This window comes from Temnothorax americanus, unplaced genomic scaffold (genome assembly GCF_048541705.1).
Source record: "Temnothorax americanus isolate GAGA-0224 unplaced genomic scaffold, ASM4854170v1 Scaffold5, whole genome shotgun sequence".
Taxonomy (NCBI): domain Eukaryota; kingdom Metazoa; phylum Arthropoda; class Insecta; order Hymenoptera; family Formicidae; genus Temnothorax; species Temnothorax americanus.
In genome coordinates this window covers 5588107-5603293 of record NW_027509657.1, presented here as the reverse complement: position 1 = coordinate 5603293, position 15187 = coordinate 5588107, and the positions used below count along the sequence as shown (strand labels likewise).

Below are 15187 nucleotides of genomic sequence, written 5' to 3'. Positions count from 1 at the left end.
ATTTTCCGCGAAAATATCGAACGACGCACGTATTCTCGCGCGGTCGAAATGACAACGCTTGAAAAAAAGATGAGGTGGGGAAAAAGAACGCATCTGCAGCCTTGAGTCTGCTATCGCAATATATTTGCAATAATCGAATAAATCGCAAATACTCCGATACTCCGCATATTCCGCGGGCGCTAATTGGTCGCTCGATATAGGGATTTTTAGGGAGTTCCTGGAAGTTCTTTCGGGAGGTCGACGACAAGCGCGTTCCGAAACTCGTCAACTATGTTGGAGCTATAGTATACGTGACGAAAACTATAGATTTTTTATCGTCAGTATTTTTTGTCGTTCACGAGCCAATCGGCGCGCTCCGGAACTTTCTCCGCGACGTTGCGGAGCGCGGAGCGGCCTCGAAGTATGGATATCCAAAGGCTGGGCTGAGAGAAAGAGACAGTTCACGACACGGTGCGGTGACGAGGTTATTTTGGGTCTGACTGATCTTGACAACCTTTGACGATGTCAAGTCGGAGTTGATAAGAACAATTTGCGTCGTAGTCTTTTTTTCTTATTGATTCTCGCGCTTTAAATATATATATTATCTATATATATATATATATGTGTATATATGGGCCGCGTTTCGCCCAAGGATCGTAATTTATTTTTTCCGGCGTTATTTTATTATTATTTTCTCGCTTGGCTCGTCTGTCTGCTCAGCGTATTCCGATCCACTCGTCATTTGACAATATGATGCCAAATACGGATGTTTATGACAGCCTATACTTGTGAGTAGATTCTCGCGTGTAGAGTGCATTATATATTTTTGATACACAAGGTACACGTGCCAAAAAAAAAAATTGTGAATTGTGCTGTCAATTTTGTTGCTACAACTAGTCGCTAATTTTTGTTACATCAAGGTATGCCACTCCGGAGAAGTTCTTCGTAGAGCCGGTCGGAACCAAGGTCCTGCTAGTGGTCGATAGAGTGAGTCAGCAGATCTACACTCAAGGTAATTAACAGGCAATTTAATCTGCTTGAGTTAATAAGCCAACGAGTTGACGAGACAAATTCTTGCTTCCTTTCGCAGTGGGTACCGCTAGTCAGATTCCAACAACTGCCAGCCGTAGGAAAATATGGGGACTGATAGGGACTATACGCCTTTTGGCGTGTCGTTATCTCATTGTTATCACGGACGCTCAAATGTGTGGTACTCTAGCTGGACGCAACATCTACAAGATAGTCTCGACGGACGTGATACCCTATACCAGGTCCTTCCTGCATTTGACTGAGAAACAGGTCCAAAATAACGCTGTTTACTTGGAAATGGTGAAGTCTGTCTTGAATACGCCATACTTTTACTTCAGTTACACCTACGACATCAGTCACACTATGCAGAGGTTGCATAACACGACACCCGAATTCTTGCAAGTAAATATTCTTGCATGTCTTATATTGCTGTTTTATGCGGCGTCATAAGCAGTTGTACGGTAAGAATGTATCGTCATTTAGATGCCGCTTCACGACAGGGCAGATCCCAGGTTCGTATGGAACGCCTACCTCCTGCAGGACATTAGCGCAAGACCGGAGCAGTATAAATTTTGTTTACCCATTATTCATGGCTGTATCCTTCGATGTGTGTGATATGTCACTTAAATTTTTAAAGATTTATATTTTTTTCTGCTATGACCTTAACGAGAGATTTATACAGTTGTCTCATTGAACACGGTGGTCGTGAATGGCGTTGCGTTCAACTGGGGCATCGTCTCTAGACGCGGTATACATCGTGCTGGCACGAGATTATTTTCGCGCGGTATAGACGCCACCGGGAATGTGTCCAATTACGTGGAGACAGAGCAGCTAATTGAAGTGAATGGCGATCGTAGTTCCTTCGTGCAGACGCGCGGATCTATTCCTCTATTTTGGTGTCAGGCGCCAAACTTGAAGTACAAGCCAAAGCCGCAGATCAGTCCACACGAGGATCACCAAAGCGCTTGTGCTCGTCATTTCGATGTTCAAATCTTCCATTATGGAAGGCAGATTCTCGTGAATTTGGTAAGTTCTCTTTTCTTCACACTTGTCTACGATATTTAGATATTAATAAAATTAAAGTAATTGTAAGGAAGTTTTGTTATCAATTTTATTTACATTCTAGGCAAGAATTGGCTTAAATTTCTTATCATATTGAAAATCATTATTTGTATTTATATATAATCACATTTGTATTTATAAACGTACCATATATTTTGAACAGATCGATCAACGTGGACCAGAAGCACTGCTTGAAGATGCATATCGCAATTTAGTCCAAAGAATTAACAATCAAAATGTTCGATATGAGGCTTTTGACTTTCATGCGGAATGCAGAAGACTAAGGTGGGACAAATTGAACAATTTAATGGACCGACTAGCCCATGATCAGGAACAGATGGGATATTTTTTGTTGATGAGGGATGGAGCATTGATCTCGGCTCAAGATGGTGTTTTCCGTACAAATTGCATCGATTGTCTAGACCGGACGAATGTTGTACAAAGTATGCTGGCGAAGAGAGTTCTCAACGAAGTATTGAGCAGGCTAGAAATAGTTAGAAAAGTGGAAGATCACCCTGCGTTTGAAAATCTTTTCAAACAGGTATTGAATTTTTCAGATAACAAAAATTAATTTTTTTTGGACTTTTAATATTAATGTGTAAAATTTAATATGAAATAAAATACCATAAATATTCTAATAATATGCTTGTATAATAAATGGTCATGTCATACTAAGTCACACTAAATACTATTGAAATATAGTTTGACAGAGAACGTTTGATTTTTTAAAATAATACTGTAAAAAATAATACTGTTTGAAAAAAATTTTTATTGATATTTTTAGATTTGGGCTGATAACGCAGATGTGATAAGTATCCAGTATTCAGGTACAGGGGCGTTGAAGACTGACTTCACGCGAACTGGAAAACGCACTAAATTGGGCGCGATGAAAGACGGTTTAAATTCTCTTACGAGATATTATAAGAACAACTTCGCCGATGGATACAGACAGGTAAATAAATCTTGAAAACATTTCTCTTTTTTTCGGTGATGTAACGATATTTTATGTTATACAGGATTCGCTGGAGCTCTTTTTAGGTCGTTACATTGTCCAGGATGGTGAATGTACTTCCATTCAATGTCCCTTGGAATCCGAGCGAAATTGGCGTTATACTACATTCCCACTTGTTTTTTTAGTCGCGTCCTCGATGCTGGTCGCTCACATAATCTTACCATCGCGATACACAACGGAAATATTACTCTACATACTATTCTGGGGCGCCATGGTGGCCGGTACCTTCGCTACCATTATCCACCACGGCAAGCAATACGTCGATAAGCCAAAATTACTTTAAGAGTTAATTAATCATTTTATGAGACTTCAAATTATATATATATATATATATATAATAATCGTTTATATATATATTGTACAATATGGATATCGATGGCGATAAACGATTGTAGAGGTATTAGTTTTGCACAGTTATCAATCGGTCGGAACCTCGATTTCTGTATCGCGGCACAAAGATAGATCTCATCGTGTAATTAACAACGCCTATTTCTATGAAATTAACATGTTAATTTCCGGCGGTATTCACATTTCACAGATACAAGCAGTTGTATCTGTCAAATGCGTTTTTATTTAGGTACAAGGTTTAAAGGAGGGCACGGTGTCTATTATAAATTATCATTACGGTGGATTTTGCACTTTCCGCATAATAGATAGTGGAGTCTACTCTCGAACGACATTCGTTCCTTAAGATTCGCTTGACATTTTGCGACAAATTCTTCTGATGTATTGTAAAGAATCACAAGTTTTTAAATCTCTGGCAGGGTAAGTAGGGTGGCCGCAAATAGGGCTAAATGACAGATCGTTCTTGGTACCCACCGTCCATAGATAACCTGAAGTAAGCGTGAGAACGGTTTCCAGTCCGAGATTGAAAAAAATTCATGGAATCTTCAGATTTTTTATTAGCTTGCGTTGGAATTTTCTCGTACACTAACCGGCAGGAATGCCTGGACATCTCGATATGTATATGACATATATGTATATGTATATGTATATGTATTATGTCCAGACATTCCTGCCAGTAGAGTGTACAAGTCTGAAGTAATTATTTTCCTGATGGTGAATGTTTTTTAAAATAAATATTCTCTATTTAACACACACATACAAAACTTTTATCTTACAATTATTTATATTGTAATGAATATTTTTTACTTTAAACAGAATTTTTCAGAGTTAAAAATAAAATTTAATATCGGCATTTAAATGTAACTTAAAAAATTGAAATTAAACGATTAGTTTTTTTTTTAGAATTTTATTTTATTGTACATCTTTTTATATGTATATTTATTTTTTTTTTATAATATACATTAAACGAAAATTCTATTTATAGATTAATTTCAATATTTATAAAATTTATCTATAAAATGCCATTGAAAATAATAAATCTTTTTACTTAAAACATAATTTTTTAGAGTGAAATTAAACTTTCACTTTTTATTTATTTTTCGAAATAATAGTAGTAATATTCATATTAATGGAATTTTATTTATTTTACTTTCCGAATTAATTCGAAATGAATTTTATTTGTTGTAAATCTTTTTCTCTATATGCATCTTTTTTTATATTGAATTTTTTAAATATCGTATTCTATTTGAGCGGAAATTTCATTTATAAATTAATTAAAAATAAAATTTTATAAACTTCATGTGCGAATTAAATCGGTTTTCTATAGATATCTTAATGGAGTAAAATACAATTTATTTACCCAATTTATAAATAAATCTTCCAAAAGAGACGTTCCGTAATAAAAGCCAATTCTTTTTACTCGTCTACATTTTGCGAGTATAGAACAAATGCTGATGATTATTAAGAAACTGGAAAGTTCTTCGATATGCGACCTATAAATAAAACCGATTTGTATAAATGAATCGAATACATCGCCGGCGATTGGTTTATATTGGAGCGTTACTGATTCGCAAAGTGCTTAAAGTAGGATTAACGTTGTAAATCAAGTCACGGTTTGCGGAGAACGTTTGAATTTTCGTAGGCATGGAACCTTGAGCCAAAGTATATACATACCGTTTTTAGGATTTACATATATGTACATTGTATTTTATCGTACATCCGCGCTACAAATTATGTCTATCTATTTAAATGTAGAAAAGAAATATGTCAGACCGAGAGAATATTTTTTAATATTTCAAAGACGTGTGTGTCTCACCGTCTGAAGAAAAAAAAAAGGAAGGAAAACTCGAGTGGACGGCGGATTTCCTTGTCGAACTAACGTTCATGATTTATCCTTCTTGCGGATACTCAGATTGTAACGTGATATCGACTACAAATAGATGAATCGTACCAAATGCTGTACTAAAATATGCCTCGCTCTTTTAATTTATCCATATTTTGTCACCAGATTTTTTTAACTCCGCCAAAAGCGGAAGATCGCGGCCGCTTATTTTATCAGTTGGTCCCTTTGAATTTTGTTTCTTAATTTTGTTGAGTTTCGACAATCCTGGTTGCTCCATATCATGGTGATAGGTCAACCGCCGGTTGCGTCCGAACGTAACGTTTCCATTCGGCGCAACCGCTCGTAATCCGCGCTCGTAACACTCGCAATTCGGCCGACGGCAATTTGGCCCGCAAAATGTACGCCCCGTCGTTTATCACGCCGCTATTCTTCCGTCCTGTTTCAAAACCCCCCGCTGTCTCCCTTTTTTTCCATAAATCCACGATATAATTTCGGGTTTACAGTAATACGAGTCCTCGCGAGCGCGCGCGCGAAGGTAGATGGTAATCGTTTATTATTTTGGCGACGACGAAAATCCGCGAGTGTAATTTTTACGCGGGGGGCAAAAAGAGGTAGCGCCGGGTCGGAGGGAGGGAAGAAGAGTTACGCGGGTCATTTAACGTTTGTATTAAAGTAGATCGGTCGGACCGGGTCGGGCGCGCGGGCGCCTTTGTCTCGCGGAATGGCGCGAAGCGGCTCTCTTGCGGCTTGCATTTCCAGACACGTAATTCGACCGTTGTGCGGCAATTGTGTGGAATTACGATCGCGTATCTAGAGGCATAATTACGCAAAGTGCCACGTACGCGATATTCGCAGCGTTTAAAGTATATTTTATACGAATGGGGCTGACTACAAAATTCCTCGATTCAAATTGCGAATTTTATGCGAGAACTTCGAAAGATTCATTTTTTTTTTTTTTTAGAAAACAGATTATCTATATTTTATATATATATTTAATTGTTGGAACCCTTTTTTAGAACGTGTTATCGGAAACTTTCGGGAGGATTTTCTGTCAATTATAATCGAAATTCTGAAAATGGATAATGCTAACTTCCGGAAGGCGTATGACGGAAACAGAGCCAATGAAAGGTTTTTGTCGACCATACTCTGTAGCAGGGTTCGAAACAGGCTTCGACGAAAACCACCCTAATCGTTGATTGGAAACGCTGAAAGGAAATTGTGCCGATTTGAAATCGCTGACCGCGGAGCGGGCGCTTTTATATGAGAAAAGGCGAAATGACATGACGCTTTTATGTTTTCTACATTCTCTAGTAAACGTGAGTGTTTATCAGACTCGATTCATCCTTTTGGGTGAATTATATCGGAATAAATAATGAGAGAAGAATGAGTGATTATAATTGCGATTATATGATCATGAACAAAATAACATTAAATCTGAAGGTAATAATAAAGGTAATGATAAAGGTAATAATAAGGTAATAATAAGTGTATTTATGTTGCATATTTCTAAAAACAAAACTAAAATGAAACGAATTTTTAATCACGATTATAAATACGTTATTAATATTTTAATATCAATATGTCAGCACAGAGAGAGCTTTGTTCGTGACTCTTATTCGATTTAAAGCAATCAATTCGCTGGTTAATCATCTGGTGGGTGCCCCGTGCTTAATTCCGTCGCGGTTGATTTTCGCGTAGCGCGATTTCACGCGCGATTTCTACCGCGTGTCAGCCCGCGTTGGCCAGTTTTACCGGCTCTTCACCCGTTTATTTTCACTCATCGACAGCGTCGAACGGCGACCCGAAAACACGCCTGACAGACGACGTCATTTTCGTGAGCGGGACCGAAAACTTTTCGGTGGCTTTGAAATCCTTGACAAACGCTCGCCGGTAATTGGATTCGTTTTATGAAGTTCCAACGAAACGCCGAGATGACCATCCACACCTGCATTCCGCTCTCCCGCTCCCCCCCCCACTCACCCCCTATCGTTCTCCAGCTCCGATCGCTATTAATTGGGGATGGCGGCGGATGAGTCGACCGTTTGCGGGGCGCGGACTCGAGGTCGGGGTGATTAATTTGATTCAATTACAAACCGGAGCAGATCCGGGGCATCGATTTTATTACCATTCCGCCGGCATTCGTTTCCGCCGTCCGCGATCCGTCGATTTTTCTCACTCCGCAAAAAAAAAAAAAAAAAAAGACGGGAATTCCGAGGGCGACGACGGGATTGACTTTCGGAAGTATCATCTGAATTTCGCGATCATTATAGTTAAGCACGAATACGCGACTGTAAAGAAACCCCCAAAAAGTTTCGGAGATCGGATTAACATTGGATCAATAAAATATTAAAAGAAACATTTACATCCATATATCTCCCTCTCGTTAAGTACATACACGTAATCTCTTCCTTATCAAAAATCTCCGAAAGAAAGCTGCTCAATCGATACCAGAGCATCAGTTACATCTTTGTTACAATTTCGCATATTAATTATAACATAGATGCAATGTAACTGATGCTCTGTGTCGACTGGATGTCTCTTTAATCTCTCAAAGCTCTTAAAAAACGAGATCGATTGTACTTTTCCTTTTTAATTGTCTCGCATATCACGCGCTCGACGAGGCGAGCCCGGGTATTTTTCGTTCTCTCTCGTCTAGATCTTCTGAAAGCAGACACGCTCCAGCAGCCACGCGGCACGCGCTCGTTCGCGAGATCCGCTCGCGTACACAATCGCGCGCCCAGCACGTATGCGGCGTACGTATGTACGTCGGTTACGTACCTACTTACGGCGGCGGGTTCGGTGATACATGGAAGTCGCACCTAAATTTCCCCAGAGAGTCATTCGTCTCTCGGCTACTCTCTCTCTCTCTCTCTCTCTCTCTCTCTCTCTCTCTCTCTTTCTCCCTCTCCCCTTCTCTCTGTCTCTCCTTCTGTCTTTCTTTCTCAGTCCCTTGCTACAGAGTCTCTGTCTCTCCCTTTCTCTGCCGACTTTCGCGCTTTCCTCCCAGGCCTCTTCATCCCTGCTGTCCTCCGACCAACCCTTCCGCGTTCCCCCGAGCGCTCATCTGGCCAATGTGTATTCCGCATTCGGCGTTGATTCCTGCTAGCTCGCCGCACTCTCGAGCCCCGAGTCCACGTGGAATTATCAAGATTGCGGTTCGCGGAAACGGCGCTAATGGATTTCGAGATATTACCCCGGCTGTAAACGATATATACGAAATAACGCTCGTGTGTGTATGTGTGTGCGTGACTGGGTGTCTGTGTACATTTATGCGGATGTATATACATTTTCGACACAGGTATCAAAACTATTTAGTTCGAGTCACGAAATAAAAGTTCGAAGCTGCAATTTTCGATTATTCGCAAGTCGACTGTTAATTGAAAATATCATAATAGATATAATGAGACAATATTCCTTAGCTGTTTCTATTTGCCTCTCTTTACTTTGTTGATCGAGTCTTTTCTACGTCTATTTCTCCGAAACCCTTGCCTTAGCTATTTTCCATTCAAAAACACTCTTTAATAATCATTTTTACAACTATTACATTTACAAAAAATGGATGTTTTACATTTACTTTTTATTTAAATTATATTTTTCTTTAGAACTTTATTTAAATGTTCTTTTACGTCTATATATCTTTCCGCATTTAAATATGCGGACTTCAGAATTAAAATATAAAGAAAGAAAATATTGTTTATATGTAAAACTAAAAGAGTTAAAATGTCATAACATTGTAAGCACGTAACACGTAACACTGGAAAGCAGCTTGTAACACCTTCCTTCCAAGGTGATCGCGGAAGTGGATTTGTAGCGGAGGAACCTTTTACGCGTGTCTGCATCCTTTCGCTGGGCGCGAATAACCGCGGGTCGTTGTAAGAGAGACTTTCACGTGTGTATGTATGTAAAGATATGTGTGTTAGGTATGTGACTCGTAATACTGAGCCTGAAACGGCAGTATAAAAGCCTGGCGCGGAGAGCGCGGTGGTTCGCCACAATTTCCTCGGGATCGACGCAGCCGGTGTTCTTCAGCTTATTAAGTTTTATGAAGGGGCCCGTTGCCAAGGATACTGAAAAAGAGAAGAAATGACAGACGGTTCAGAGCCTGTCCAAATTTACAAAGATATAGGTCGCAGCGTGATTTTATTGGCTCTAAAACCGTAAATTGCGCTCGTCTGACGTGTCTTTATCTACTTCGAGAATGCAATGTGGAATAAATGTAGTTTTTGTTATCAACTAAGTGATGACTGTGATAAAACATATTTTTCTTATCTTTCTTTTTTATCTTTTAATCTTGGAAAGATAAGCATTATCAGTCGTCATGCACTTATTCGACAACAAAAACTGGATTTAATAATATTAAAGTGTGTATATGAAATGCTTCGTATACATATGTAGAATACTTCTTATATAATATCGAAATAACTCCTGTATTATAAATTTAATTTATTTTATATTTCTTTGAATATTTACTTAATTTATTTATATAATTCTGTATTATATATATATTTTAATTTAATTTAATAAGTTTAATTAAAATTTCATTAAAGATATTAAATTTATTAAAGTTTAATATTTGTATTTATTTCTCTCTATACAATCAAACACGGTCGACAATAATCATTGTGAATATTTGACTCTTCGTGTATCTTCCATTGAATTACTCTTTTCAATTTCCTTTTATCATTTTTCTAAACATATATGCTAAGTTTTAATAAAATAAACTTGATATTACAATTTGTTCTATCAACAAATCTACGTTCTCAATAAAGACAGCGCATTTGCCATATCTTCATATTGAAATAAAAAATACAGTATTATAAAATAAAAAATTTATTTTTGTTGGTTCGTTATCTGACCTGTTCCAAAATTCGACATATCACGGACAAGGTCTTAAGGTTAACATCTTAACCCTCGGACAAACGTCGGATCTTAAATATCCATATAAACTCTGCTCGGTTAAACGAAGCAATTTGTAGACGATCTCCCGCGCCCACGCGATCCCGCTGATTCATGAATTAAACAGCGCCGCTTCGTTTCCACCTTTGCGTGTGTGCGAAAATAGAGCAGAGGGGTTGTTGCTTCGTGCACGCGTACGCGTTCGCGTTCGCGTTGCCCTGCTGCTCAACGTTCTCCTATCACCACGCACAAAAATGGCGAAAAATGGCCGGAGCCAACAGGGAGGAAGATGAAGTCGGTTCAATTACCAACAACCTGCCGGGAATTTGGATATTGCGCTTCCCTCCGTAGTGGATTCTTTCTGGCTCGGAAGAAGTTGAAAAACGAAAGAAAAAGAGTGACGCAACAATATAGTTATGGAGATATTTCCTCCATTTTTATGTAAAAAATTAATTATGTATTTCTTACAACGGAATTGATTGATTTTGCAATCGCTAATTATGAAAATTTATAATAATCATTATTATATTATAAAAAAGTAAAATCTATCTGAAAATTTATGAGAGTTACAATATAGTTTCTATTTCTGCTAATATTTAGCATTAATAAAAAATATTTAGTTTTGTTTAAAAATAAGTAATTTATATGCATTGCTGATAATGTCATCCAACTTGTATATTATAGTTTGTTATTGTAATGATACCACGGTCTTATATATATATACATATACATACATATACATATATTTGTACAATACATTTTTCATAAGAGCGTCAGGAAATATGCAACGATATTCAAATGTTCGCTTAGATTAGCAGTATCACTCACTTATTGTACAAATTTATTGTACAAATGAATACATCGAATGAAGTTTCCATATATTATGTTTATATTACTTTGACGTCATATATTATTCACGATGGTGCGTGCTGATAGCTTCGCGATAATTTATTTGTTATATCCGCGCTTGATGGATCTGCCGTAACGCGAGCGCGATGGAGGAGCGGTATTTTCGTAAAAATACCATTCGGCAATTTATCCGCCACGGGGAAATGCTGAAACAATTGATAGAATAATATTTAGCAATCGAATAACCGCGTGCTTATATAAACGTGCAATATGTTCTCGAAATATTTGTTGTTCTTCAATAAAACGTTAACCATCCCCCCTCTCGTTCCCCGATAAAATCTATATGGCTATTTTTTATCTATACTCGTGCACCGGCAACGCCACCGAGGCACTACTTGCACCAGTCGAGCGGCGAACAAACAGACAGAGTTTACACGTAGTATGAAAACGCGAGCGAGCGGTCCGTTGATTACAGAATGCAATTAATTAGCGATTACTTGCCGGAACTCGGCTCGGAGCGGCTGGATATCACTGCCAGGGTAAAGTTTCCGGAATCTGCCGAGTGTCCGTGCTTATCTAGCTGGGGGGGGGGAGGTGAATAGACTGGTGCGGCGAATAGCCACCGCCGAATAACTTTGGCCGGGACTTTGTCGCAAGACATTGTCGACTATTTCGGCTAACGCTCGTCACATAACATCGTATACACCGTACGTATAGTATACCGGCCACTCACACTGTATCTCGTCAATTTACCCGAAGTCCCTGTGATGCGCACCGACATCACCAAGACGACAGTGCGACCGCAAGACAGCATCTTGTTCCTTGGTGAAGCTCTCGAGATCCATCCGCCAACTCGAACAATGTAGGGACGTAGGTACCACACCTGCAATTTCACAAACAAAATTTGCCGAGGTTTAATTTTCTTGATTGGTAAAGATTGTATTATCGATATAATTTGAATTAATTTTGTCAGAGGCAGGACGAGTCTTTCACAAGAAAATTTGAAAAATAGTCGAAGTACCTCGCAATGGTTAATATTTGACTAACATTTCACGGATATATTCCTAGATATGTGTGAAATTGATATTTTTTTTCATATTTTGATATTTCATACTTCGTTGTTGCAGTTTGTGATTCAACCACAACTTAGGTTACTGATGAAATAAGATCCATTAAGGGAATCTGCTATCCATTCACGTCCATTTATACTCGAAATTTAATTTACGAGAAACTTTTCGATACGGAATGCGATCAGAATACTTTGGTAAAGAATCCAGAACTTTGAAGGCGGCATGAAGTTATCGAAAATATTCAAACTATTATTTGCTATTTTTTTTGAATAGCTATGCACAATCCAGTTCAAGCTTGTTGGCACAATTCAATTAAATAGTTTCTTGTCTTGTGCCGTACACCGTATATACAAATAACGTAAATGAGTTGCAAGCGGTTTCTCATAAAAGTTTTTTTCGCGATTATTATCCGCGATTATTTATTCGCGTCAAAAAGCAAAACGAAACAAGCCCCGTTTTGTGTGCGTGTTGCGCGTATATGCGTAGAAAATTTTTCGCGAAAACTTCGCTTACGTGCAACTTAGCGTACGTGGTGTAAACGAGGCGAGGAGGGAGACAGAGAAGCGTCGGGTGGTAATTACTCTAATGACACTCGGGGATGACGTCGCGGTTTATCTCCTCCCGTCGTCGTCGTTGTCATTCTCTCGTACGTGTGAGAAGGATGTGCCGAAGTTTGTCGTTTCAACATCCGTGCGGTATTCGACGATCGTCGTCCTCGCTCCTCAGTTAGTCACGTGTCGATTTTCCGGATACAATTAAGGTCACAATTGCGCGTGACAGCAATCCCCCTCGGTCCCCTCCCTTTCTTTGGGAGATGCTTGCCGTCGTAATTGCTTAATTCGCTGGTGACGGGGAAGGAAAGAGAGAAAGAAAGAGAAAAAGAGATCTGACAGTATTGGCCGACAGTCTTATCGATATCATCCCGTAATAGATTTTATATATAGAGCAGTACCTATATGAGATTTTTACGAGCATGATGAAAAAAAGAGATTACGGAATTGCATCTAAGTCAAACAAGTTATCGCATGAAGTTGAGTACTTTATGGCTTGTTTTAAGAATAACTATGTAATAATATTTACATGTGACTTGTGATAGTGTCTTTTCTATTTTATTTATTACAAGTCCTAGCTATAAAATTGAAATCGTAAAATCATTCAGTGACATAGTGACTTCGTTACGTGACGTCGCAATTTTTTAAATAAATGCTCTAATAAACATTATCTAAACCTAACAATCTTAATTTGATCATATTTATTTATCATTTAAATTATTTTAAGAAATATTTTTTTAGCAATATTTATCGTAAAGTACAATTTTTTCGCATAATTTAGTGCATTTGTATATTAATATTATAATATTTGTTATCTACACATAAATTTAATATAATTTTATATAATAATATAATTTATATAATATATAATATAATATAATAGAAAGATTGTGCAATAATGTTATATAATCTCTTCCCCCCTTTCTCTTTCTCTCTCTCTTTCGCTCTCTCCTCTCGAGCAAACATATTCGGGGAACATCAATCACTTTTTGTCTAAACGATATATTTAAAATTTTTTGTAAATAATAAAGCTAACTTAGTAAAAATATTAAATATTATTCTGCAATGTGTAGTTTCTAAACACAGACTTAATGGGCATGAATTTTATTGGGATAACATTAAAATCCTAGACAATGAAAAATCCTACATCGAAAGGAGTATCTCCAAAATGCAAAGGAATGGCATTAACCTACAAGAGAACACATTAGATTTGTAACGATTATTCTCCGATTGTCGAGATGACATTTTAAATATGTTTTTTATTGACTAACTTTATTCCTTCACACACGATGCTTTATGACAATGGTCTGTATAGCTATGTTCACCATGTAATCGAGTTTATATAAGCCTTCAGTCGGTGCGCTGACCTTATTGTTGGTTTGAAAGTATTGTCTCGTTATCGAACACAGACACTGGGTAACTGTCATGAAACTGACTGATTCGTAAGTGAATTACATATTATCATATGTAAAACCTGCGAATGACTAATTTGTTAGCTAATCTCTTTTCTTTTCTATAAAAGGCAGTAGCCGAAACATTTGTAATTTGTATTTATGTTTATAGTAGTATTGAAGTTACTTTTACGTATTTTATATTATTCGTTTTAATATCGACCGCGGCGGTTTGCTCTTATTTGTCTTATGTTTCAAATTTGATTAAAATTTTCGAGAATAGTAATTAACATACTCTGACTTATTCAAAATAAAGATTTAAGATATTTAGCTTGATAATAATTCGCTTATATAAAAAAAAAATGTTTTGATGACTTATATCGTTTGAGTTTTATTATTGTTATCTTGGTCGCAACACAGACCAAAAATAGCGTTCTAATTTTGAGTCTGTGTTTTCGTTAACACTTACGTAACATGCGATATGTGTGATAATGCATTTTTTTGCGCTAAAAATACGAAATTATTACTTTAAATAATTATAAATTAGAATTTTCGTATTAATTACAGATAAATTTATTATTATAAGCTCATTATCATATTTTTGATTTGAAAGTTCATTAAATAATAAATAGACAAAAAGATGGAAAATATATAAATTTTTTATCATCTGTCAGCAATTGAATAATCTTTGGATTTGACAATTTATCAATTTATCAATTAATAATTAAAATATGTCATTAGACTCGTGAAAATGTCAACAAATTAATAAACGACGATACGCGAGTCAGGCGCGGCACGTGGTGCGCAAGTAAAGAAATTAATAGTTACAGAAGTAACGAATTACAATGTATATAATATACATATACATATATTCCAATTTAATAATTAATAATTAATTAATAATTCAGATAACAATTTCAGAAAACATTTCGTCAGCCTCGAAGGCTAAAGGTAAATAAGCGTTTATGCACTGTCACAAATAATTAATTCTCAGTTCTCGTTATTTTTTTTCCATCGATAAAATGGCATTTATTATCTTAATGGTGTTCATTACCGCTGATGTGTCAACATGTTTTGGCTGATCAGTCACGGTTGTACTAAGTGACTAACATTATCTTGCAGAGAAGCACGAGATGCACCGTGCTGGGATATCCCTACCG

At 37.2% G+C, this 15187-nt stretch overlaps 2 protein-coding genes across 9 annotated transcripts in view; one reads left to right on the top strand and one right to left on the bottom strand.

Moving 5' to 3' along the window:
• The first annotated feature begins 102 nt into the window (after nt 1-102).
• On the top strand, nt 103-5382 carry Sac1 (phosphatidylinositol-3-phosphatase SAC1). The gene is made up of 8 exons (XM_077417854.1): nt 103-767; nt 900-991; nt 1070-1410; nt 1492-1603; nt 1691-2034; nt 2234-2611; nt 2855-3022; nt 3087-5382. The coding sequence occupies exons 1-8, from the start codon at nt 730-732 to the stop codon at nt 3363-3365; spliced, it is 1752 nt and encodes a 583-aa protein (XP_077273980.1). The 5' UTR covers nt 103-729; the 3' UTR covers nt 3366-5382.
• A 2929-nt stretch (nt 5383-8311) lies between these two features.
• The window catches only part of LOC143903865 (uncharacterized), a 49909-nt gene continuing 43033 nt past the window's right edge, over nt 8312-15187 (bottom strand). For 2 of the 8 annotated variants that reach the window (XR_013258812.1, XM_077417872.1), the window contains exons 2-3: nt 11749-11898; nt 10578-11221 (exon numbers count right to left, since the gene is read on the bottom strand). Coding sequence is in view for 5 of the 8 variants with exons in the window: in XM_077417872.1 (XP_077273998.1) it covers nt 11081-11221; nt 11749-11898 (291 nt within the window). In the remaining 3 variants the exon portion in view is untranslated. Of the gene's footprint in view, nt 9338-10577; nt 11222-11516; nt 11592-11748; nt 11899-12598; nt 15167-15187 lie in introns of those variants that run through there. The other 6 variants (XR_013258813.1, XR_013258815.1, XM_077417873.1 and 3 more) reach the window with 6 other exon arrangements.

Excerpts from the sequence above, each read along its gene's own strand:
- Sac1 (XM_077417854.1), top strand. The coding sequence starts at position 730 with ATGATGCCAAATACGGATGTTTATGACAGCCTATACTT. Across the intron at positions 1,411-1,491 it reads CGACACCCGAATTCTTGCAA|ATGCCGCTTCACGACAGGGC; the intron begins GTAAATATTCTT and ends ATCGTCATTTAG. Across the intron at positions 2,035-2,233 it reads GGCAGATTCTCGTGAATTTG|ATCGATCAACGTGGACCAGA; the intron begins GTAAGTTCTCTT and ends TATTTTGAACAG.